At 48.5% G+C, this 26,337-nt stretch overlaps 1 protein-coding gene across 3 annotated transcripts; it reads left to right on the top strand.

Annotated features, from left to right (window-relative positions):
- The first annotated feature begins 194 nt into the window (after window positions 1-194).
- On the top strand, window positions 195-25,707 carry nf2a (NF2, moesin-ezrin-radixin like (MERLIN) tumor suppressor a). Of its 3 annotated transcripts, none has more exons than XM_076025740.1 (17): window positions 195-368; window positions 757-1,054; window positions 2,162-2,287; window positions 2,734-2,856; window positions 5,133-5,216; window positions 9,614-9,682; window positions 9,905-9,987; window positions 12,882-12,957; window positions 13,543-13,677; window positions 14,173-14,247; window positions 14,344-14,457; window positions 14,581-14,703; window positions 15,053-15,270; window positions 17,027-17,132; window positions 19,206-19,324; window positions 20,288-20,447; window positions 23,975-25,707. In XM_076025740.1, exons 2-17 carry the CDS (start codon window positions 941-943, stop codon window positions 24,023-24,025), a joined length of 1,776 nt encoding a protein of 591 aa, XP_075881855.1. In that variant the 5' UTR covers window positions 195-368; window positions 757-940; the 3' UTR covers window positions 24,026-25,707. The 3 variants fall into 3 exon arrangements, with proteins under 3 accessions (XP_075881855.1, XP_075881854.1, XP_075881853.1); XM_076025739.1 differs by lacking the exon at window positions 195-368 and adding an exon at window positions 375-485; XM_076025738.1 differs by lacking the exon at window positions 195-368 and having other exon boundaries at window positions 375-1,054.
- Window positions 25,708-26,337: the final 630 nt, after the last annotated feature.

Below are 26,337 nucleotides of genomic sequence, written 5' to 3'. Positions count from 1 at the left end.
AAATTTGGAAACTCTTGTAATAATCGACTATCAAAATGTCATAACAATTACAAATTGTTGCAGCGTTTCATTACAAATGCTGCATATTACAACTTATGTTATTGAAATCCTATGAAATACGTGTCAAATACATTTTCTATGTAATGTGATTTGACCTAATTTTAGGGACTTTTTTTAAAGCTTCACAACAATGTAAAACCATGTCTAAAAGTCCTACAATAAAAATAATGCAAAGAAATTTAACAGAAGAAGAAGAAGAAGAAGAAGAAGAAGAAGAAGAAGAAGAAGAAGAAGAAGAACCCAAATCCATACTTCAAACAAGCGTTCAATGTGTTGTGGTGTTCACAGATTCCTCACAGCACCTGAAGGTAACGTAGATGACTAGTTAGCAACAGTTGGCTAGTGTTTCCAGCACAATACTCATATTACTACAAGTATATTAAGTCGACATGGAGGACATATTTCTGTATTGGTTTTCTCGAAAAGTAGGTGTAGAAATTTGGAGGTCACGGTGTACATACATACAGCGTTATAATTTAATCTAATTTTGAAATGTAGTGTTTGTTAACTAGCTAACAGGGTTAACAACCCCTTTTCTTAGCTGGTAGAATCGTAGAATTGCCAACTCTTGAGTTTTCATTTTTGCGCTTGGATGTAAGGAGGTCTATGCCTATGCGATTAATTTCCGCAACGTATGAAGGACGTCCATACACAATAATCTCTTTTTTGCCCCTCTCGCGTAAACTTCGCCGGAAGTTGTGAAGCATCTCTCTTTGACCGACGGTCACATGCACGACGTCGCTGCCTCCTGACACCCAGCCTGGGACACACTACTCCTCTGCCGTCTGCAACGAACATGATGAGCTGACGCGGCGTTCCCGCTTCTCCCTTAACTTAACGAGTTGGACGACGAGTGCAGTTTGCGTAGCCTCCAGTCGACATGGCAAGTGCCTTAGCGGCGAAAATGGGATTCAACTCACTGTTGAGGAAACAGCCCAGGAATTTCAGCGTCAGGATCAGCACGATGGAGTCAGACATGGAGTTCAGCTGCGAGGTGTGTATACATCTGTGCTTGGGAAACGAACCGTCGCATCTCAACAACTGAACAACTGAACCAAAAAGTTCGTCATATTTGCAGGGAAAACTAACTGTTGACGTCAGACGCGCTCCCGCTTGTCAGTCACGCAGAGCTGCAAACTAATCAATCAATTTACAATTCTCTGTAATGACGGCTTAATATGTTTTATTTTTGTTTTATTTTGTTTTATTGTTCAACAACGTAGTTAAGATGACACATGTAAGCGAGACAAGTATAGGTTCTGATTTCGAACATTAGATGGCAGCAAGGAACCACCACACAAGTGTGCAGCGACAGTACGTGTGTACGTGTCTCAGAAATCACTGGAACTGCATTGAAAAGCGTTATGTGCTGCTGGAATTTTAAAAGCTATGTATTAGTTCTTATGTTATTGTTTTCTTCCTTGCAGGAAATAATCTTAAGACCCTGCCCACATAAATGATGCACTGTGAATTACAGCATTGCAATCTGTGTTGGTGCCCAACCATGTATTTTTGGCCTTCTCGGGGTGTTTTTGATTTGGCAAATGACTTGCTTGATGGTAAATGAGGAAGGCAGCCCTGTATTTAAAAGGGAGGAGACCCCACCAAAGTCTGCTGTCGGTAATTACACCCGGAGAATGTTTGCTGGAGGTCTCAATTTTCTTCTGCCGGGATGATAATTGTATCAATTATAGCTTTTGTAAATAGTGCAGTGGAGAAGTCAGACAAAGCGTTGATGAAACTTTGATTGCGGTATTTTTAGTTGGTGGGCCGTCATTGTGCTCCTGCTTGTAAGGTGTTGGCGAAATCCTCATTAGTTGTGGATTCAACTCCCTTCAAGCCAACCTTGAATTCAAGACACGAGCCTGCACCCATGACTTCGCCCGGAGACAAAAGCTGTCTAATTTGAGTCTTAGTCCCTGGTCCACCTCTGTGGGAGTTCAGAACTAAATGTAAACTTGCTTTCTCTCTTACTTTCGAGTTTGAGCTTATTAGGATATCATGCTAATACATTTAAGATCAGACATTGGTCAGTCTGCAGCAAGTATTTATTGGTGTTTTCTGGGAAATTAGTTTGAAAGTGTAACATACTGTATTCCAGGTCAAGTGGAAAGGGAAAGACCTTTTTGACCTGGTGTGCCGAACTCTGGGACTGAGGGAGACGTGGTTTTTTGGTCTGCGCTACGACATCAAGGACACAGTGGCCTGGCTGAAGATGGACAAGAAGGTCAGTGTTGCAGTACACAAAGCTCACATGACCAGCCATTTCTCACTCTAATAAAGTGTTTCTAATCTGCCATTGAACTCCGCAAGAAATGAAAAAATAAAATTAATAAATCAATCATCTAATTTTTTAAACAAATGTGCGAACAAAACATAGTCCTCAAACTCAACCCTCTATGATGTCACAAAGGTCAGTAAATCAGGAGCATTTCTGCAGGAGGCTGCAATCAGAGGGCTAAATGTGCTGTTTTCTTGGATAATGAATCCTACAGGACTGCTCCACCAAATGGAAAATACAGTTGCGAAAATGTTTTTTTATATTGAAAGATTAATATCATACTGCCTAAACAAACACATAAAGTCAATAACTCACCCAGATAAGTAACATGGCTACTGAAGACATAGTGCTGGCACTGAATGGTTGTTCATTTCTTTGGTATGCTGTTGCAGGTGCTGGATCAGGAGGTTCCAAAGGAGGAACCAATCACCTTTCACTTCCTGGCCAAATTTTACCCGGAGAACGCTGAAGAGGAGCTGGTGCAAGACATCACGCAGCATCTCTTTTTCCTGCAGGTCGAGTGTATAGTCCTGTTCTCTCGCTACATTGCAGATGCACTATAAAGTTGACATAAAGCCTTTATTATACCCTTTATGATATTTTCATTTACGTGCCCCGTTGCCGTGATTCAGTTGCACCTCTGCTCTCATCGAAGTCTTCGCACGCGCTTTTCTGCTCTCTGCTGGATGCTTAATCATAAACTGACTCGAAGAACTCTGGCGGAGAGCCTGACATGCACGCCATGAACACAGCCAGTGATTGATGTTCCATCTCACCCCTGCGCGGCATGTGTTCGGCCAGCGCTTTCCGCCCGCGGCGCCCCTTGCTGTCCCTGTCCTCTGCCAACAGGGGGCACACCGCCATAGTGCTTCAGACAAGCCATCCGGCATCACCCCCTCCAGTGCACTTTTCCTCCTGCTTCTGCCGGGGTCTCATTGTGTGCAGCCATGTGGAATCACTGCGCAACATATTACTGCTGCCCTTTCTCTCCACTTAATACTCTGGGGGGAATTCCTGTAGAGGCCGTCGCTCTGCTCCCCGCGCACAAAATGGGATTTGTAACTGTGCTCCTATCATCCAATCCCCGGCGCCACATTCATCAATTACCAATTAGGCTTTAAGGGCTCAGTTATTGGCCCAGTTAATGAAATATTCTCCATAGAATGCTTGCCCCTCCTCCCCAAGGAGGCCCCATTATAGCCGCGTTATTGTTTTGGTGCAGTCACGTGGCTTTAAAAACGGCACAATTTGTTCCCCTCCGTTTTTTCTTTCTTCCTAGAGAGGCGCTTATCTACTCAAGACAACAACAAAAAAGTCTGTCTTTGTCCTTAATCCATTCAGACTTTGGGAAATTTCAGAGGGGTAAAAAAAAAAACCTTACAAACAAAGACTCTGCTAACAAATTATTCAGCGGCGAATGCAGTCCGCGGCGTGGAGGAGGGAGGAATACCAATGTGTTGACTGTCTCCCTCGTGCTCGCCCCTCATTAATTCCCATAATGTTCGGGAGCAGGGCCCCGTGCAGGCTGCGTCGCGGCCATGACAGCTGGATTAGTGCTTATCAGAAATGATCGGCGACCTGGGCACGAGCACGCTCGCACGCGCGCGTGCGCACACCCTGAGACAACAAGCATCTTTGTCAGGTGGAGCCGTCCCCCCCCCCCCCCCCCCGCCCCTGCCCCACCCGCAATCATTTCCAACATCAGGGTCTCATTTTGTAAACCAGATTGCAGCCTCGGCCTCTGAGTGACCGCCGCAATTAGAAGCTGCCACCTCTGGCTCCTCCTCGCCTCGCTCGACCCTCAACAAGAGAAGACAGCATGACTGGCTTAGCGAATGATGAGGTCGGAAGCGTTCAAATTGGCTGTCCCAGTATCACTGCGGCGGAAGTGGGCCGTCACCCCGCCCACCTCCAACTTTAAAATCCGGCTTTGGGCTCTGTTTGCGAGTCACGCAGTCCAAATATGTTGACGGCTGACAGTGTTTGGGTAGCGACACCTGCTTGGACGCAGCGCTTTAAATCTGCAGGGAGCTTATTAAAGGGGGATTGCCAACCATTTTAAGGATCTGTGTCGTTCCCTCATCCGTGACGGTTTTAAGCCACCACTGGAGTAAACACAAGCCACTGCCGCAGACCTGAACTCCCACCGACTGCAGTGCACTGACGCTCAAATTCACACTGCAGCCAAGCGCGCTGGAGGCGCAGAAGAAACCCAGAATATAAATAGTTAATGGTTTCTCACGCTTCAGATTCCTGTCATTACGCTCTGCTGACTAGCCAGCCGATATTCTGGGAGCACTTCAGTGATCAAGTGAATAATGCCGACTTGGGTACACAGTGCCCTGCTCGGAGCTTAATAGGTCCCAACGTGGCTGTGATACTTAAGTTTTAAAATATATGCTTTGGCACAGTTGGCCCTGCCTTCGCACACTGGCCTGCCGGAGCTCAGTTTGTCGGCTCGGGGTGCAGATTAAAATGAATTGATTTCTGCACAAAGTGCAGAAATGTCAGCACTGAGCCCATTGGATTCTTTTTTCTTTTTTTTTCCTCGATTGGAATTCAGGGAGTGATGTCGATTGTGATGATTGATTGAATGTTTTTTTCTGGTGAATTTTGCGTTCAAGGTCAGAAAACAAAATTTCTTAGCATTTTCAAATTCTAGAAAAAGAAAGCCAGATCTTTTATGGAAGCAACAGTTTGGCGGAAGAAGAAGAAGAGACCTGCTGTGAGGTCACAGACATGAAACTCATCGTTTTCATCCTGCCTCAAATTGCTTCTTGTCACCCGGCAGGTGAAGAAGAAAATCCTGGAGGAGGAGATTCACTGTCCACCTGAGGCGTCCGTGCTCCTGGCCTCTTATGCTGTGCACGCCAAGGTTAGTGGGTCAGCTGTAAACGTGCACGTTTCACCTCCCGTTGTTACCGTCGCCTCTCTTGCGAGTTTTAAGTACTGTCCGCGAAAACGGCACCGTTGTTAAAATGTGTCTGTCTTCGTACCGTCCATCCACGGCTGGTTCATCGCTGCGCCAGGATCAAGTCACGTAGCTCACTGGCAGAACAGCCAGTGGCCGCACCCCCCTGTAGACAATCAGAGGAAGTCTGCTCAGGAAGAATATGAGCAGTTCACTGGAGAAATACACCATGAAGGCAGCCGCTCCGGTGAAACACCAACAGGTCTCATTATCAGTGCACTTCAAGCTGTCTGAACCGTGGCACATATTACGAGAGTTTATAAAAACATTTTTTGAAGTCATTAGTTTAAACCAGTAACCCTCAATCCAAGGAAATCACACACCCACATGAAAAAAAAAGAAAAGAAAGTTTCCTTCAATAAACCTGAAAGCGGCTCGGCCTCATTTCTGGTTGACGGGTTCAGTTTCTGCGAAATCTCCGCGAAAGAAGGGCAGCTGGAGTAGTCGGAGGTGCAGCGTTTTTGACAGGCAGAGAGTCTCCAGCGAGACCGGAGCTCTGCGTCAAAGACTCGGCCAGGAGCCTTCTGGGACTCGCCTCTCCCATGCCAATTTAAAAAGGCCTGCGTGAAAGCAGAGTGTGTAGATGGGAGAAGAAGAAAAAAAAAAATCTGAAAAATCCATGAAAAAACATGTTCTGGCTGCCGTCAGCTCCCCCAGTCTGGAGAGAGAGAGAGAGGGGGAAAGAAAAAAAGAGAAATAACAGGGGCCACAATCTGTTTTCATCTCATCAGCAGGTCCACTTTGATTAGCGCCGCGGTGAGTTAACGAGTCCCGCTCAGAGCCGACAGGTAGCTGTTCAGAGGCGCCACCGTTGAGAGGTTTTTGGCAGACGTTTCTTCCAACTGCTGCGCCAGTCGTTCTGCTGAGAGGCCGCGGCACGTTAACGCCTTTGCCGACCTCGCATTCTTTAATCGCCGTTATTTCTGGCCAATCTCAGCTGCCCATTTTACCACGCCGTTTAGTGGGAATTATTTTTATACTTAATCTGGACCGCTGCTCCGCTCAGGTGCAGGAGGTCAAACGCAGAGTCGAGGGCGGTGGAGAAAGTGGTGTACGTTGTTTTTTTTCCCTCCCTTTTTTTTCCTTTTTTTTCCCCCTCCGTCTGTTTCCCCGCCATTAAAGCCGCCGCCTGGTGGGAGTTGCAGAGAGCCTGAATGGAGTGGCTGAAACCTGGAAGTCAGATGAAAGCAAAAGCGGAGGGACTGGAGTGAGCACGGACATCAAGGACAATCCTGTCAGCTTTCAGCACCCCACCCCCCCACCCCAATCTTACAACGTTGTTTTTCACCCGCCACGCACTCTGGTACATAACAAGGTTGAGGAATGAACGGAAACCTTTCAAACAATAGCCACACAATCACAGTGACAGTGGACACGTTGGCTCACAGTCTTAGAAATGAATTAATATCGGATGCTCTTGATTTGATGGGATCGAGCTGCCAAGCGATTCTGTCTAAAATTCCAAATCAAGGCGCCTAAATGCAACACAAGATCCCAGAAGAAGAAGAAGAAGAAGATCATTCTTTAAAGTATAATCCTGTGTTATACACATTTCTACATCTTTGTATTTGACCAGTGGGGCGATTCATTCCTAAACCTCTGTGATTCTCGGGAAAACAGCATCTCTGGCCCTCTGTTTATAGCAGGGGTGTCAAACTCATTTTAGTTCACGGGCCACATAGAGAAAAATCTGTTCCCAAGCGGGCCACAGCAACAGCACAACAGCAGTTTTTTTTAAATTGAAAAACTGCAGCTTGTTTTTATACTTTGCAAAATCATCTCGCGGGCCGGAAAAACCCTGTCGGCGAGCCTGATCTGGCCCGCGGGCCATACGTTTGACACCCCTGGAGGCTATAAACTGAAACGCTGGGTTTTGTCTTCTTGCTGTAACCAGTAGGACTGTGTTTCATGACCAGTGGCGATGAAAAAATAAAACCCCGCATCCCGGATTCCTGGACTTCAAATGGATTTTCCTCAATGTGACTCAGCCGTGCGAGGGATAAACCGGCTAAATATAGAAATGGTGCTCTGGCAAACACGACACCTACGTCAGCCAGCGGTCGGTGCTGCGCGGTTTGGCTGTTGAAAATAATGACGAGCGGCCGTCCTGCGGAAATTGATTGTCGCTGTCAGTTTCGGGGCTGCTCTAACTGTAATTGAAAGAGTAATGCGCGACCAGCAACGGCGTCTGCGCGCTGTCAAAAACGCCACGAAAGTCTTTCCAGAGTCCCGAGCCGCTCTCAGTCAGCGCTGTGTGGCTCCACAGGTCGTCATATAAAGAATTAGTTGGAGGAAGAGCGGAGAAAGGACGGGAGCCGGATCCAATTAAAGGGCCTTTCCGTCGCTCCACTCTGTTAGCCACTGCAGAGGTGTTCCAATGTTTGTCGGCCAGCTTACGACGTTCAAGTACTGTTTACTAGATTAGAGTGCGCCGCACTGGAATCCAATTAAACCTCAATTACTCGCGCGCCGCAAACAAAAGGACAGCACGTATGGAATCCGTTCAACGTCAAAAGCTTCTGATTTATTGTGCGTGAAAAAGCGCTTCGGACAGACTCGCTCTCTCAGGTCATCAATTGTTTTGACAGCAACAGTCCAGCAGCGGAAAGCAAGGTGTTTTTCTCCCTGTACTTGTTGCATTATTCATTCATTCATCTTCTATAGCCGCTTATTCCTATTCAGGGTCACGGGGGTCTGCTGGAGCTGTCTTAGGGTGAAGGCAGGGTGACACCCTGGACAAGTCGCCAGTTCATCGCAGGGCCACATAGAGACAGACAACCATTCACACTCACATGCACACCTACGGACGATTTAGAGTGTTCCATTGACCTCACATGCATGTTTTTGGGAGGAAGCCGGAGAGAGAACCCACGCAGACACAGGGAGAACATGCAAACTCCACACAGACAGGTCCCAGGCATCGAACCCACGACCTTCTTGCTGTGAGGCGGCAGCGCTAACCACTGCGCCACCGTGTCGCCCTTGTTGCATTATGTTTTGGTAAAAGTCCAACTGAAGGCAGCGCAGAGATTACATTTGCAGCTGCTTTTTTGTCGTTGCTGTTTATCCTTTAAGCTCTTTATTACCTCATTTCTTGCACTGACTTTCAGTTTTTCCCAACGGGGCTGTAAAAACAAAATGTTCACCTGTCACAGAGGGGGAGGAACTCCGGATGTGAGACTCTGCATTTTTTTTGTGTGCAGATAAACAGAAAGAAAGAAAGAAAAAAGGGAATACTTGTGAATTTTTGAGGTCAGTTTCCTCACTGCTTGAAAAGCTCCTCATTGCCCCCGACGCTGCAGCACTTGGTATCTGTGTTCATGTGTTTTTTTCTCCCACTGAGCGTGTTTACATCACCAATACAGCATTTATCATTTTGAGGCGTGACCTGCAGTAAAAGCCTTCAGATGGCAGATGGACAGCCATCATTATACCCACTACCTGCGTAGCTCTCTGGCTTTCTTTGTTGTCGCTGTTGTTTACCCGCAGGCTTGTTGTGAACGTGTCCTTAACAAACACTTTTCTTGAAAGGGACCCAAGTCCGTTGTCAATTTCTTGCGCTTCAGCTGTGATTTTTTATTTTACTTTTCTTGAAAGGGACCCGAAACTAAATTAAAAAATCAGAGCTGAAGTGCAAGAAATTGACAATGGACTCACTTTGTCTTTTTTTTTTTTTTTTTTTAGAACAATCTCAGCCTCAAGGGTGTCCTTCTTCTGCAAGCCCAAACCCGGGTTCTTATGCAAACCCGAGTTTGCATAAGAAGGGTAGCAATCTCGCAACCTGAAACGACTAACCCAAACTAAACAACATTTGAATCCATTGGCTGTGGCGCCCCCTGCAGGGGACAGATGAAAGGACGAGAAGCAGAAGAAGAAGAATCTAAGCCAACAATATGGCAAGAAGAAAAGATCAATTGGCTTTTTTGAAATAATTGCAAAGGCAGTGCATCCACCGTGCACCGCACAGACAGCAGCAAAGACAAAGGCAACCCATCATTGATCCTCTCAGAAGTGTTCAAAACGGATTATGAAGAAGTATTCCTTTCTGATCTGATCACCCAAATAACTCAATAATAAAAATAATAGCAATAATAATAACATGAACGCAATCAACAGCCCTCTTCCTCCACTCGACAACAGCTGAGAATGTCCCTTTTACACACATCCTTCTGAACTGTACACTGCAATTGCTTCGTTTGACTTTCAGATCCAGACCACTCCATAAATGAACCCCACAGATTGTGATACACTGACTTTTCAATGTCGTGTGAATTTGCCCTCTTTCTTGCTCTATTTTGCAGTACGGGGACTACGACCCCGCCGTCCACACGCCCGGCTTCTTGTCTCGGGAGGAGCTGCTGCCAAAGAGGGTGAGTGACGGCAAAGATGATGACGAAGACGCTCTCGAACCTGTGCCCACATGACCAAGTGGCAGCATGCACTGCTTAGTGTGTGTGTGTGTGTGTGTGTGTGTGTGTGTGTGTGTGTGTGTGTGTGTGTGTGTGTGTGTGTGTGTGTGTGTGTGTGTGTGTCTTATTTTTATCTGCATTTTATTTCCCCCCTCCCTTGTGTTCATCCGTGGACGTGTTCAGGTGATTAACTTGTACCAGATGACTGCAGAGATGTGGGAGGAAAGGATCACAGCGTGCTACGCGGAACACAGAGGCAGGACGAGGTAAAAACAGCCGCACTCCACCGCGGAGCCGTCAGAAGTCCGTGTCAGTCACACGCTAGATAGCTCCGATCCACATTTATTGACGCAGAGCGGTTTGATTCATGGAAATCATATTTAATAAGAAATATTCAACAGTGCGCTCCATTCTGATCTTTTTTTTTTGGACCCACCCCCCACACACTGAACCCTAATGGCACAGCTTCCCGCAGCATCTACCTCATTATTTAAATGAACTGTCCACTTTTAAAAATCGCTGCCTTAATGATTTCTGCCTCATCTTGAAGAATAATAAAACCAGATTGCGCTGGTGCACAAAGCGGCAATTAAATATGAATCAATTCAACAGCTTTGCCTCAAATGTTAATTTAAATATTCCACAGACACCCCCACCCCACCACACCCCGCCCACAGTCTCACAAGGAAACAGACTAGCATCAGTCAGAGAAAAGAAATTAGAGAAGCAGCTTTTGGACGATCTCCACCTCCATCGTCTCCCTCTGCAAAACCTCCACCTGGAGAAATATCGACTTTGATTGTAGGGCAATTCCTTCCTAATACTGCTTCATAGAAATAATGATATGCTCTAAAGTCAAAATTCCACAAGAAAAAGAAACCCGTCTTTTTGTTCTCTTTTTTTTTTTTTTTTTTGCTTTGCTCCATGTGAAATTGACAGTGCGAGACTTTGGGGGACTTTGAGTGTCGTCAAGTTACTTGGAGGCAATGAAGCGCTGGGATGGAAAATGAGTTAAAAAAAAAAACAAAACAACAAAAACCAAACAAACAAATCCAACATGCTCAGCACTTTAAAAAGTAGCAATCGACTCACTGGAGCTGATCAATAAAGCCCTCAAGTGTGGCGGAGCACGAGGTCGGCGGTTCGCACACCTTTAGCGTTTCAATTATCGTCCAGGTGCGGCGGTGCCGGAGGGCTCCGCTGTTTCTGCGGTGCCACTGCGACGCCTGTTTAGTGCCGCTACCGACGTCCACGTCTTGCATCGATTTCATCACGGCACCTGCTCCTGGGTTTCTGCTAGAGACACGCGGGCTCCGGGAGATTAAAAGAAATAGCAGCACACAGATAAATAAAAAAGTAAATAATTACTAATATATATATAAGTAGTGCGAGGTAATGCGAGAGAGAACGGCTGACAGGAAATGTACCCTCGCCTCGAAGCTCAGCGTGAAGAGGTCGATTTCTCGGAGAGGAGAGTTTATATCAGTGTGAAGTGGCTCGCCGTCTTCTGCGGAGGCAGCCGAGGGCGACTCCTCTCAGAGTTTAATCGCCCGGCTGCAGTCGTCCTGGGGACTCGTGTCCCTCACCAGGCCGACCTTCATAACACTGGGCCTTCCTCACCCGGCCGCAGCATCTCAATACTTTGTTCTGGCCACACTCAAGCCATAGCGTCACACGGGGCACGACTCTTCTGTTCGCCCTTACCGATTGGCCGAGATCGGGCCCCGCCCACTCACTGTCCAGTCAGAGGTTTCAGATGTTCGGAATAAAAAAAAAAAATACCAGTTTGATGAGATGCACTCCTTTGAGCGACGTTAAGTTATTAAACTCATGATGTTTGCACTGCTAGAATAGCAAAATCTGAAACTGAACTTCAGTTTGGCTAAATATTTGCATGGTGATTCTCAAATGAATGTGTTGTCAAGTCTCAGAGCCCATAAAGTAGGATTTTCTCTGTTTATTTCCCATCAAAACATTATCCATCATTAAACCTTTTCTTTATTTTTCATCCCCGACTCCAGTCGAGCAGCTTTGCACGACTAATCATCTGCCAGAACTCCACAGCAAACAGCAGATGTAGCCCCGTGTTTACAGCCCCCGGCCAAAATTCTCGCTCTTACCTTCCTTCTGTGTCCTGCCGTTCCGTCGTCTTTCCACACTGGGACTGAACCAGCAGAAGCAAACACCTGGCCGGGCGTGTTGCCTTCCAGCTGTTGAACAGCTTTGCGTTGTGTGTTTCAACGTGGACTTTTCCCAGCTCGACTACAGACTGGTTATTGTTATTACGAGACATTGGTGAAGGGAACAATAGAAGAGAACGAAGTTGAAACTCGAGAAATAAGCCTGGGTGAAAGGGGCAGGCGTCTGATAGAAAGGAGGATGAAGGCCTGACCCTGACCCTGACCCTGACCCTGAAGTGTCTTCAGTCGGCTATTTGCGGATGACTTTGTTCCAATCTCAGTCCTCGTTGCTTTTAAATTCTCAGTTTGGAAACTCTCTTGAAAACTGGATGTTAGCAAAACCTCAACTTGCTCTGACATCCGTGTCTTTCCCCCAGAGTGCGACGTTACACGGATTGGGTTATATAAAGGTGTGTGCAACATTTGACCTAGTTGAGTTTTTTTTTTTATGACATTTCTCACTGGTTTCTTGCTCGTTAAAACCTCAGTGATGCCGAAATCATCCATTTCCCAAAGTCGCAGCTCCAACAGCGGCGCTGTTTCAAGTTGTGGCGGCATCGTGACCTGATTTCCATTGCGCCATTCACGTAAAGCACCGGCTCCGTTAACCCTCGAGTCACAACAGATTTGCCAGCGACGCTTCGGAAGACGACAAATGAAAAATAGTTGTGTGAGCTTGCTTTCTCTCCCGGAGTATTTCAATTCTGCGGTGCACCAGGGGGAAAGTCTTCCTTTTCATAAAGCATGACCTCCCAAAGCCTGTTAACGAAATATACTTGAGGTTTTTTTTTTTTTTGCCAGTGCGAGAGCTCCGTGCCAGAGTTTTTGTAAATCCCGCAACATGACAGCTGCGACGCACAAAAGCGGAGGAAACAAGGTCTGATCTCTTCTCCTTTCTTCTTCCTCTTCCTCTGCTCCTCCCTCCCTCCCTCCGTTCCCCTGGAACCCCCTCAATCTCTTTCCCCCTCTCTTTCAACCAGGGATGAAGCTGAGATGGAGTATTTAAAAATAGCGCAGGACCTGGACATGTATGGCATCAATTATTTCCTAATCAGGGTAAGCCAACGCTGCTTTGCTGTGTCGTTGCAAAGTGAGTCGGGATGAGAGACCGAGAGAGGCTTTTTATAAATTCTGCTCCCCGGAAATGAACTCGTCGAAGGAATAGCAGTCTGGCACTGTGCTTCTTAATTTAGTTGAACAGAATTGTTCCAAAAAATGTGAAAAAAAAAAAAAAAAAATGCTTTTGGGGAGGATCCTTGCTTCTTTTTCTTTAACGTCAGATCTCCAGATCTCTCCAACCGGAAAAACACAGCAAAATGTGCTTCGGGTGACTCAGACCCTCATCAGTGTGTTTTGTCAAAGAAAGAGACATTTTTAAAATGCCACCTGGAAGTCATGCACAGCTCAGGTAACAAACCGGACCGCTTGCGGCAGCAACACTGCGGGCCTGGTGTTGTTGGGCTCCGCCGCGGCACATAGTCTTGGCAGGCAGAGCCTCGGCAGCTTCTCCCGCGTTGGAGGGAGACGCTGACCAACGTTGGCAGCGAAATGTCGTCCGCAGCAGCCCAGCAGGAGAAAAAGTGTTGTTTTTTTTGTTCCCCCTCCCCACCCCCCTCCTCCCCGCTCCCTCCCGTGGTGCAGAACAAGAAGGGCACAGATCTCCTGCTGGGGGTGGACGCTCTGGGTCTGCACATCTACGAGCCCGAAAACAGGCTGACGCCCAAGTGCTCCTTCCCCTGGAACGAGATCCGCAACATCTCCTACAGCGACAGAGAGGTGGGAGGATCTTCACGTGTAGCGATCGATCAGTAAACCAGTCGGTCAATCAAACAGTCAATCAAACAATCAATCAAACAATCAAGGTGGCGTGGTAAATAAGTGCCCTGCAGCTATGAAGTCACTCCAATGTGCTGAAATGCACGAGGACTGTCACTTCAACTTCCCTCTGCCGCGAGTAATAAAGGACACAATGTGAAAACGGAATTCAATTTTGGCAAATTGTATTTTTACGCCGCTGAGAAAAACTCATAATTGACTTCCCTTGCTTGTTTTGCCCTCTGTCTGTTTTGTGGAGGTGCTTAACGCGATGGGCCGAGCGACCGACTGAAAAATAGAGAGTCGGCGGTTTGCCGTTTCCGTCCGCAGCTCGGGCACGACTCAGGGGAAATTGAAGCGATAGAGCGCGAGCGCAGACGGGCCGCCGCCTATCCGTCCGTCCGTATTGATCGTAAATGGCCTGATGGACGGTTTGTTTGTATCCGCTCTGCTCAGTTCACCATCAAGCCGCTGGATAAGAAAGCAAACGTCTTCAAGTTCAACTCCTCGCGGCAGAGGGTCAACAAGTTGGTGAGTCCGAGCCGAGCGGCTCGATCGAAAACCGGCGGGGGGGCCCGGCGAGGAGGAGGTGCTGACCGCTGCCGGCTCGCTTTGTGATTGGTGCAGATCCTCCAGCTGTGCATTGGGAACCACGACCTGTTTGTGCGCCGCCGGCGGTTGGACTCGCTGGAGGTGCAGCAGATGAAGACGCAGGCCCGAGAGGAGCGGGCGAGGAAACAGGTGCTGGTGGCGCGAAACCACAGACGGACCATTGAGACGATCTGCCTCCCTCCCCCCCCCCAGCATGCTGTTGTATACATAGTGCACGAGCATATGTGAACCGTTGCTGTGCGCGCCGTCCAGGTGGAGAGGCGGCGTCTGCAGAGGGAGAAGCAGCTGCGCGAGGAGGCAGAGCGAGCGCGGGACGAGCTGGAGCGGAGGCTGCTGCAGCTGCAGGACGAGGCTCACATGGCCAATGAGGCGCTGGTACGATGCCCCCACCAAACTGCAGCTGCGTTTTAACAAACGTAAACGGACAAAAGCAAACGCGAATCTCACGAGACGAGATTTTTGCGAGAATTACGGCTTATGTGCGCTTCAAAATTTTCAGAAATATCGCTTTCGCTTCGCCAACTGTCGTAGCTGCAATGTAATGCAACTGTGACTGTAATGGAAAATGCAGCTCACTGTCTCTGCTGCCGTGCACCAAACACCAATCCCCTCTTGCCGCTGTCACTTCTTCCTGGACCTTTCACCTTCCCCCACTCCAAACTCCACCACACTGACCTCTGACCCTCTCCCACCCCCACCCCCACCCCCACCCCACGTCCGCCAGCTGCGTTCGGAGCAGACGGCCGACCTGCTGGCCGAGAAGGCCCAGATCGCCGAGGAGGAGGCCAAGCTGCTGGCTCAGAAAGCCGCCGAGGCCGAGACGGAGATGCAGCGCATCAAAGTGAGCGCCATGCGCGGCCACGAGGAGCGGCGGCTCATGGAGCAGAAGATGCTGGAGGCGGAGATGCTGGCGCTGAAGATGGCCGACGAGTCGGAGAGGAGGTAGAGGAGGGTGGGGGGGTGGGGGCGGTGGGTGGCGGAGGGGGGTGAGGGTGTGGGGGGGGGTGGAAAACCACCGGCTGTGCTGCAAACCATCGCGGCCGTGGTCCAGCTTTGTCTTGCTGTCTCACCCAAATAGTCTTTTTTATTCACACACACACAACACACACACACGCACGCACACACGCACGCACGCACGCACGCACACACAACTTGCTCACATAAGGTGGATATTTTTTTCAAATCGAAGAAGCTTGTTTGTTTCCTCTCTTCTTCTTTTTGACATGCAAATACCTCAACCGCACGACGCGTCAAAATTATGTCCCCCCCCCCTCTAAACGACCTTGTAAACGCTACGTGCTGCGGAGTGGCTACACCGTTTAGCAACAACGGGCGGAGGAGAAGCCAAGCGCATAGGATCTGAGGCCGAGCGGCTCGGCTGCATTCAGGGTTGCCAGATCAGAGAATAAAGTCCCTCTAACGTGTTTGAAATCATTCAATTTGAAAAGGCTTTCTCTCGGGCAGCAGCAGCAGCAGCAGCAGCAGCGGGGGCTGCGGCTCCGTGGCTTTTGTTGCCGGCCTCTCCGCCGAGATTCCTTCACCGCCGAAGTTAATTAGAGCGAGGCAGTTGTTAGCCGCTCGTATTGATTAATGGCGGCTGTTGGTTATCAGCTCCTTTCACTGCTGATGTTGCCATCCGTCTTGAAAAAGTATATCTCTCTTATAATTCACTTGTTTTTTTTTTGTTTTTTTTTTGATCCAAAGTGTGAGACTTATCACTAGTGTTGCCAACTTTCATTTAGAAAAATGAAGGAGGCCTCCTGCAGTGTTCGGGGCCATGACCGTCACAGGCCAGTGGCTCACCAGTAGTGGTAAATCATAACTTAAAATAGGGTTTCCAAAAAGTATATGGTTCACATAGTTTGAACTGCTATGTTCCCAATATACATTAGAAATAAGCTGAATGTTTAAATTGTATTGAAATCTTTTAATTGGACATATTTTTTAAACAAAAGTCAATAAAGTACAGGATGGATGGCCATTTACAAAGGAATTAAATAAACGAAGCTGAAATGAACAAGCGATCCTGATTCATAGCCTACTGTACGCAAGCTAGGCGGGAAGTACGTCCCGTATCGATTCAAAACACACCGTTTCATTGTCAAACATGGGACAATTCTTTATTTTAAGGGACCGTTAGCAACTCTACCCCCCCCGCCCCCCGAACACAACCGTCGTCATCCCGCAGCGTCTCCACGCCGCAGTTCAGCAGGCGATCGTTTTAAGTGGGCACCATTAAACCACTCACCAGTAAGTGCAATTTCTGGGCGAGCTCGTTCGGCCAAGCCGGAGGAAATTTAAAGCGGCGGCACTCAGCATGTAAATGGCCACCTCCACTCAAACCCTCGAGGCACGGAGCGCCTCCACACATCGACGCCACGGCCGCTGACTGGATCAAAAACAAACGCAATCACCGGGGATATAAATACCGTACATGCCCGTGCGCGTGAAAAAAAAAAAAAAAAAAACACAACCCAAAAAACGAGCTCGCCGCTTGAGTGACTGGAGCCGGAATGCTGCTGCCTGACGGCGTGACGGCGGCCGAGTGCCGAGGTGCCGGTTACGGCGGAGATAATTCCTGGATCGGATTGAGATAATTCTGTTTCCTTCGAAGAGGCGGACAGATGAACTGATCTGCTGCAACCACTGTGTGTGTGTGTGTGTGTGTGTGTGTGTGTCCATGTGTTCGTCCCCTCAGGGCCAAGGAGGCCGAGCAGCTGAAGCAGGACCTGCAGGAGGCCAAGGAGTCGGAGCGCCGGGCCAAGAACAAGCTGCTGGAGATCACCAGCAGGGCCGCCCATGCGGTAACGACGTGCACAACATGCGGCGGCACGCCGGCTGCCAAACAACGGGAAATTCTGAAACGCGCATCGTAAAAAGCTTAACGCGGCGCAACGGCCCCCCCCGGGAAAACAGCGATCGACCATCGACGACAAAATTCGCGTGGACGCCTGCAGCCACGCCCACTTTCACCTCTCCGAAAAACACGACGAGAGACGTGCACGCGAAATTTGGCGACGATTGTTCGCTGCTTTCGGTCACTGAGCTACGCTTACGCTCTTCAGAATGTCGCCAAACAAATGATGGCACAACTAGTGGCAACCGGTTTTTGAGATTCGTGGGAAGCTGTTTAAATTTCTGTTTGCAAAACCTTTGGGACGACAAACAAATCCTCAAATGGAACTTTACCCTGCCACAAAAAACAGCAGCTCGTGCGACATTCTCTGAGCGCGGGCGTGTGAAAACGCCGGCAACCACGGCGGCGACGCCTCATTCTGTTGGGATGAAGTATTGCGGCCGTCAACGTCGCGCTCGCTTTTGTGAAATGAGCAAATAATGACACATAATGGCTCCGTATTTTAAGTCCGCTCGCATTTTGCAGCTCCAGAAACGAGCGGCCCTCGCTGCAAAGTGGAATACATGCGAGCGAGCGGCAGTGACTGAGCTGCAGTTGTCATTCTCGGCGGCCGCTCACCGTGTAATCGCTTTCTTCAGATGAGCAGATTGAGTCAAAGCGCGCCACAAGATGAATCATTTGAGGGGCCATCAGTTAATGGCAGAGCGTTAATGCTTCCTTGCTTTGTGCTCTGTGCGCGTGTTAAGCAATCTTAGCTCACAAAGTAAGGAAAGTGGATCTCTGCGACAGAGAAATGATCCACCAAACACAAGGTGTCTCACTACTGCTGTGGAGCGTTTGCGACTCCTCGCAGGAGGAAACAGTGGCTGTTTGGGTCCGTCGCAGCCAACGGAGTGAAGACTTGCGTAACAACAGGCGAGCACGTACGCCGGGCCCACGCGAGAGCTTCCAACGTTGCTAAATAAAGCCTCGCGCGGCGCACGTCTGTCCGCTCGCACACCGGCAGAAACGCAGCGAGATCCAGACGGCCGATAGGAGAGGCTGCAGCGCGTCGTTGGCTCCCCTGCCGAACCGCGACGTGTTGCTGGCGTTGCAGTCAAGAGCGCACCAACCGAGACCAAGGCATTATCAAGACTGGAGCAAGACCAGGACGTTTGGAGTTCGAGACCAAAACAAATCCGGAAAAAAATGACGAGTTTGCTTCTTAATCGAACAGCAGCATCTCATTTCAGCAAAGCGTCATTCAATCATTTTCTTTAACTATTTTGAACCATTTTCAAAAAAAAAACAACTTTTGCTTTTGTTTCATAAAATTAAAAAAATAAATGAACTAGGAATAAACGATCCTGTCACTCTGGGTGTCACAAACAGAGTGTAAAACCAGCAGCAGCTGGATTCTTTTCTGTTATTATCGTGTCATTACAGTGTTTGCTGCGTCTCGGCCGGTCTCGATTAAAAATCCCGAGTCCGTCCAGTCCGAGACCGAGACGAGTTCGGGTAATAACTCCTCCGAGATGAGACCGGCACCCTTAAAAAGTGGTCTTGAGGCCGAGACCAATCTCGAGCACTACAGCACTTTGTGTTTGCTCTCGACAATTCACCAGCGAGTGGACGCAGACTCTCCGCTGCCCCGCACTATCACTCCCACTTTCCTCTCTGCCCCGGTCGGACGGCCCTGCGGTCCACGTTCGTCCCGCCCGAATCGTTGCGCGGCGGTTCGTGCTGTTGTCCCTGCATTTACATTTATATTGTGGAGCGCTCCCAGCGCCTGCAGTGCGCCGTCGAAAGAACGTGAGCAAAATGTTATCCAATCACGTTCCCCCAACCGCCTCCCGGCACGCTGGTGGACTCTGCGTCCCGCTCGCGAACAAAAAAAAAAAAAAAACAGAAGAAAAAAAAAGGTGTTTTTCTCTCCTCCACAATTCCTGTTTCATCTTTATTCCGCCGCCTTCGCCGCTATTTGTCACTGTTGCTCTCTCCCCCCCCCCCCTAATCTCTTTCTTCCATCTCTCCTCCCCAGTCCCCCGCTCTGCCGTCTGACAGCATGCCTCCCGACCTGAGCTTCAGCAGGGAGAACCTCAGCTTTGACTTTAAAGACACCGACATGAAACGCCTCTCCATGGAGATCGAGAAGGAGAAGTGAGTGGCTGCCTTTACAATCCTACAGGCTTTGGAGAGTTTGCATTTTTTTTTTTTCCTCTTCACCCCCCCCCCCCCCCCTCCCCCCTTAACAGTCTAATATGTCAACAAATTGCGAGTCGCGAACGTTACTGGAAGTTTTTTTTTTTTTTTTTAATGCACTCAAGATGTTTAAAACAGTTTCGACCTCTCTTGACGTTACGTTGATGACGCCGGGAATTCTGGAAACGGTCCGGCAGCAGCGGCAGAAGCTGCTCGCCGTGGCACGCGTCGCCTCTCCTACTCTGAAACCAACATCTTTTTGTGAGTTTGGTCTCGCAAACGTCAGTAGTCTCCCCCCACAGTCTCGTCGGTCATGATTCAAAATCGAATCAAAACACAAAAATAGATGAGCTGGGACTTCTTCGTGGGGAAACGTTTAGCCTGCTAAATATTTAAACGTACCAAGACTCCCCTTCCACCCTGCGCAGTCTTAACTTTTCATTCATCTTAAATATGCATGCAGTCGTTTAGGAGTCAACGCGAGTAACTGACCCGAGCTCGGCAGGGATGTCTGGGCCGCGCTCAAGTAGTTTGTTTGTCTTGCGCTCGGTGTCGGTGATTGCAGACGGGGAAATTACACAGAGACGAGTTCGCCCCCCCCCCCGTCTGCAGAGCAAAATTAATCACCCGGGTCTTTGTCGCGTCGCAATAAGGTTGTTAGGCTTTCGAAAATAAATGTCAGAGTGCAGATAGACGACAAGTCGGCAATTGGTTGGAGAAGTGTTTGCGAGGACCGCAGGGCTCTTTGGAAATGTGAACTTGTCAAGCGCCTCCACCACTCCGGGGGAACCCGAAGTTAAGGAGCTCTTATCGCGCGCACAAGATTACCAATGTAGCATTTAAGAAACCGTAAGTTGGCGTGTTTCGCTCCGCGAAGCGACGACAGAGCCTCCGCCTGACCTTCGCCCCTGTCACCTTCAGGGTGGAGTACATGGAGAAGAGCAAACACCTGCAGGAGCAGCTCAACGAGCTGAAGACGGAGATCGAAAGCCTGAAGCTGAAGGAGAGGGAGACGCCGCTGGACGTCATCCACAACCAGAACGCCGAGCAAGGGACCAACAAGCAGAGCAACTTCAAAAAGGTTGGCAGGCGACGGGCAACAAGTCAGGCTTGCAGGGGTCATCCAGACGCAGTATAGCAATACCGTGCGTTTCCTTTGGTTGAGTGGTTCAACGGAGCGGAGACTGACATTGGTAGAGTTTCTAAAAATAGAGCAACATGGTTTTGGCTGAAGGGAAAATGCTATCGGTGAAATAGTTTTTTTCCTATCATTTCAACCATAAACAAATAGTCCACAGCCGCGTTGTTAGAATGCGTTCGCATTCGACCACTCACCACAGTTGCGGCTTCCCATTATCAGGCAGGTTTGCTCCATTAGGGTATAAAAACGAAAAAAAAATCTGCTCTTCCCATTCGGAACACATCGAGTCCACGGGCGACTGCAATGTGCAGCGTAGGAAAAAGTGGGAGTGCGTCTCCAGGCGCTCATCGGTGACTCGGTAATGAGTTGTTTCAGGGAAGCTGTGCAGAGTTGCGCGCTTCACATCCGGCGGCATCACGTCAGCTTCCAACATCGACGAATGGCATTTGAATGTGATGTAGCAGACCTTGGGGGTAGACCTCGGGTTCAAAGCACCTCCACAACCCCCCCATTTATCAAGGTGTGAAGTATTTCAGCAAGGAAAGTCAACAGCAGATTCCAGCGCTCAACACTTTTCAGAGGAAGATGTGTTGTTGGGATTGGATCTTTTCACGTAGGCACAGAACAAATGTGAAACTAAAACCTGGTCTGGATCAACAAGGACGTGCATTAAGGATTGAAGGGTTCACGTTAGACTTGGGCCGATATTTGAAGTGATTGAATATCGCGATACTTGCCGTCATCATGCAATATTTTTCAAACAGTTGTCATGGCATCCTCAGACTTTTGTTTTGAAAGGGAAATGCAGGCGGAACTGCCATGATGGAGGCAAGATTCTCACTGGGGGACGTCGTGGCTGAGATGAACCGCTGAGAAGATCGCTGAGATTGCTTTGATTGACTGTTAGTCAAAAAATACCACCCAGAAAAAAAAAAAAAAAAACAACTTAAAAAAAGCTGAGGGTCCGGTAATCAAGTCACTGCCACCATCTAACATAGAACAGTTTATCTCAAAACAGTAAAACCAAGAACTTCCATCCTGTGTGGAGTCTTGGTTCACGTCCTTCGATGACGCTCACTGGCTTGCGCTCGTTACTAACAGGGTCTTTTTAAATCTTTTCCAAAGTTTCCCCCACTTGATGATAATTTGAAGCGACACCGATTCAGCCCATATTCCTAAATCATTTGGTCCGAAGCAGGGCCACGTTAATTCAGTTTCATTTGTCCTGCGATGAACTGGTATATTAGGCCGAGTCCCCTTATCTTCTCCCCGCAGCACATCTCTATAATTCTTACACGGATCTAACGAGAGAATGGCGGCGCAGTTCTCCACACGCTGTGCGGTGCGACAAGCCCGGTCGTCGGCGTTCCTTTGTCACGGAGCTGTAATTGATTCCCGCCCCGGTGTTCAGGGAAAAGGCACAGTCTGAGGTCCTGTATCGCGCTAAATTCACTTTCCCTGTGGTTTAATGAAAGTTTCAACTCTGGCCTGTGAGCAAATTCCCCACTCGTGAAAAGAGTCCAGAATTTGTTCTTCTTTTGGTGACCCCCGCTCTCCAGCGAACACCTGTTAAAATGCACTTCTGGGAATCAGGGCAGTGTTAAGGAAGCGCATTGCTGCCACACTGGGAAAAAAAAAAAAAAACAGGGCTCAATGTCAACGTTATAACGTGAAACTATCACGATATATTTCGTGAGAACTGTGTGGCAGCGATGCGCTTCCGTACAGGGTAGCGTCTCGCATTACCTTCCAAACATGTAGAAAATCTCCAACAAAGCAAGAAGCTAAATACGCTGCTTCCTTTATTTTTTCTTTCTGAATGACTAATCGTGCAAAAGTTACTCGACGGGAGTCTGAAATGATTAAAAAGCAAACCTTTAAGGCGGCACCTTAAAGCCAAAAAGCAGCGAGTAGCCCAAGAGGCGTCCGCGAGGCAGAACGGAGCGGGAGGGAAGCGGAGAGCGAGGGAGCCTCGCCGGCTCAAAACTTAAGAGGTTGAGTTTAGCGGAGAGACGAAAGTTGACCGGGGAAAAAAAAAAAAAAAAGCAGAGTTGAAAGGATGAGCGGGAAGGAGGAAGATCCACAGAAGTGCTGGGGATGCGCTGTGAAGTCGGCAGCCGGGGGAGGCAGAGCGCTGAAGGGGAAGAGGCACAGATCTGTGAGCCAAGAGCATCACCAGAGCCAGCTGCACCTTCAGGCTGGAGAGGTTTTTTTTCTGGTTTTTTAATCTCCATCCAGGCTCCTTCCTTCCCCTCCCCGGAATGATTAATGAGCGGCTCCTTAACACGGCTCAGTGACTCTGCAATTCCACCAGGCCGCGGGATCAGGGGGGGGGCTTACTCTCAATAACCGAACGGCAACACATGAACTGTTGGGGTTGTCGGGGATTTTTTTCGCTGGAAAGAGCCGGCCAATCAGAGGAGGGAGGGGGGGAGGTGGAGGTGGAGGAGGAGGAGGAGGAGGAGGAGGAGGAGGAGGAGGAGGAGGAGGAGTGGGTTCTTCCAACTACGTGCTTAAAGAAGGACTTTCCCTGGAGATACGTCGATTACTAACGGCTGATAAATTGGTTATCGACCAACCCACCACCACCACCTTTTAATTATCCATGTGATACTGCTTTTTAAAAACGCAACCCGAGGTCGACCTCCACCTTCCAGTATTGGACGTGCGGGCAGTGTGGTGTGCAGCGGCGGCGATGGCGGTTGGATCCATCCCTGTTTGGTTTGGGTTTTCCCTTATTTGCTGGAGTCCTCCCACCGACACGACCTGGTGGGACTAATCTCATCTCCTCCCACTGAACCAACCGTCCCCTGCTCTAATATTGACTTTGCACACGCTCGCTTTAATTCACTCTCCCCTACAGGTGTCAGAAGGGGGGGGGGGCACAACCAAAGTCGCTGAACTAAATGACGCAGCGCAGCCGCCCGCCTGCATCCATCCATCAGTAGCTCATTGAAACCTGCAGAGAAAAGCACTTTAACGGCTCTCCGCTGATGAGCCGCCCCTCCTCCTCCTTGTCGTCCTCCCCCCTTCTTCCTCCTCCTCCTCCTCCTCCTCCTCCTCCTCGTGCTTCCCTCAAACCCCTTCGCTTTTCGCCGTCAGTCAGTCGGAGTTCTAATAAAAAAAAAAAAAAAAAAAAAAAAAATCTGATGATGGAGACACTCTACTGTTTTACAATCAGATGTGTCAACAAAGCTGCCTGCTGTCAGCCATCAGCAGAGAGTCAGCCCAGTCAGGATGACCTTCAGTGTGGGGTGTTTTTTTTTTGTTGTTTTTTTTTTCAATTCGGACACAAACTTGCTGAGACTCCGCCCCTCAGTGAGCCCTCATTCGTCTGCCGCCGCCGTCGCTTTTCTCAGTGGGTCGTCTCCCCTCGGCCAAGGTTCTGCCGCCGCTCTACCGGCTTTCCCACCTTCCACCGCAGGCCGCACAGCCCTCATCCTTGTCTGTCTTTACCTCCTCCGCAGCTCACGCTACAGAGCACCAAGTCCAGAGTGGCCTTCTTCGAGGAGCTCTGAACCAGGCTGCTGCCGGGACGGGACGGCCCAGGAAGGTTGCCAAGAAGCAGGATCCATCATTTTCCCCTCCCCGCACGCACACACACACACACACACACACACACGCAGGCTCAACGTGACCTGGCACACTGGAAGAAGCGTGTGTGTGTTTACATGATTTTGTTCCCTAATAGATCTGAACTGGAATTTAGCGGTGCTGTTTGTTTGTTTTTTCACCCCCAAGAAATTGAAACTGATTTCAACATTCATAATTTGATGTGCGAATATCAAGGTCAAGATACGAAGGGATGATGTCGAACAAGAAAACTGATTCAGTGGCATTCACGTGTCAAACTGTGTCGTGGACTTTGCTGTACCGCTGACCAACTGCCTGGGAGATGAACCACTTCACGTGCTGTGTTGTTTCATTTCTTGATGATAAGCTGACTTCAAACGTTCAATGAAGAATCCAGTGTGACAACCAAGCGGCTGCCGCGGCTCCCCGCTGGACTCCAAGCAACACTAAAGTTCGCCATTGTGGTTAATGGTTGCATTTCTTTTCTTTTCTTTTTTTTTTTGAAGGACCCATGTGTAACAGTTACATCGGTGGTTCTCAGCTGGTGGAGTCTCAGCACCCACTTTTTTTTAACCTTATGATGAAGTCGCGACCCAAATTTATTCTACAAGAATAAAAACGCTAGCCCACTTTCTAACACGTCTAGTGGATAAATGATTGAAGTTATTGAATTGAATTGTGTGTCCTGGAAAGTAAATGCCCAACATTTTCTCTGTAAATATAAATTTTAAAAAGGGAAACTTTTTAAATCAATCAAACAACTCCATGACCCACTATTGGGCCGCGACCCGCCAGTTGACAAACACCGAGTTACACAATAGAAAGCGCGTGTGTGCTGTGCTTTATGTCGTTGAAGTCTCAACAATAGTCTCTCAAAAATAAATGTTCACTTGCTGATGCTAAACGCTAACATTTGCTGCTCTACTTTAAGCTGCGGCCACACTGCGCCGCAGTTTTTCTACCTGTGGAGGTGGAGGTGGAGGTGGAGAGTGAGAACGATGTAAGCCATGTGCATCGCACCACATAGGACAGGAGAATACGGGTGTTGTGTGTTTTGGCACCATATCTCACACGCCGGGCCTTTAAGTCTCTGCCTTTGGAGGTCTTGTTGTTGTTTTTGTTTTTGCCTTCATGCATCTTTCATACGAAGATTGACAGCGGCTGTGGTCTTCTGTTTCTGCTTCTCGTACAGTGAAACGTGAACGTCACACACTTGTGTGTGTGTGTGTGTGTGTGTGTGTGTGTGTGTCTGCATTGCACATGCATCCCGGCACGATGAGGATCCTTCCGAGGCTCGGAGTCCGTGCTACTTCATGTCCTCGGTGAAGTGCAGCTCTTTACACTTCAAACTGGAAGAATGAACTCTTTTTTTTTTAAGACAAGACGTCAATTTGTATTATATCCTTCATCTATCTTCATGTGATACGTGCATTTTTATTTTGACAGTTATTTTGACTTGTACATTTGCATCTATTTTGAATTCATGCTAATTGTTTGCATCATTTTGAGTTCACATTTATTTTTAGACATCATGTGAAGGAAACGGCTCTATGTTTTGCAACAGGGTCAGCAAGCCTATCTCCGTTGCTACGTTTATGTTCCACTTAAAATAAAAGATCAAGTCTGATTCTTTCCTGTTGTATCTGTTTTTTTATTTTTGATAATAATGACAACAATAATACTATAAATTAAAGCTGCAAGCAGCGTTTGCGGGACTCAGCCGCCGTGGCCGACGCGACCCCTGATGACCCCCGATGAGGCCCGACCCCTGCCGACGCCTGCAATTGACCCCCGTCTTCTGCCGACGCCAGGCGACATCTGCTGAAAGAAGTCTATGCAAATGATGCAGATTTTGCAGCCTCGTTTTCTTTTCTTTTTTTTTTTAAGATGCTGTCAAATGTAACATATAGGCCTTGATGAGACAAACACGTGGATGTTTGAATGACGTCTGTAGCACTTTTCTGAAGGAAACTGCAGCCATTTATATGTGTGGTGAAACAGAGGGAGAGAAACACAGGCGTTAGGGCTCCCAACTAGCAAGAGCAGAGTTAGCGCCGCTAGCTCCGCTTTTGCAACCTTGGACACCTAAGCTTAGAACTCAGTCATTTCGGCGTCCACACGAAAGATATTGGTATCATCTTTTAGCTAAGGGCTTCAGCAATCTAACTATGTATAGTTATCCAGGGTGTGAATAACGGTGTCGGCGTGGTCAGTGAAAAAACAGACTTTTATTTTCGTTGGGGCCATCTCGAACAAT

This window comes from Nelusetta ayraudi, unplaced genomic scaffold (assembly GCF_046127955.1).
Source record: "Nelusetta ayraudi isolate G7.1 ecotype Tasmania unplaced genomic scaffold, CSIRO-AGI_Nayr_v1 ptg000018l, whole genome shotgun sequence".
Taxonomy (NCBI): domain Eukaryota; kingdom Metazoa; phylum Chordata; class Actinopteri; order Tetraodontiformes; family Monacanthidae; genus Nelusetta; species Nelusetta ayraudi.
The sequence above is the reverse complement of the archived record's forward strand: the minus strand, read 5'-3'. Positions and strand labels throughout refer to the sequence as shown.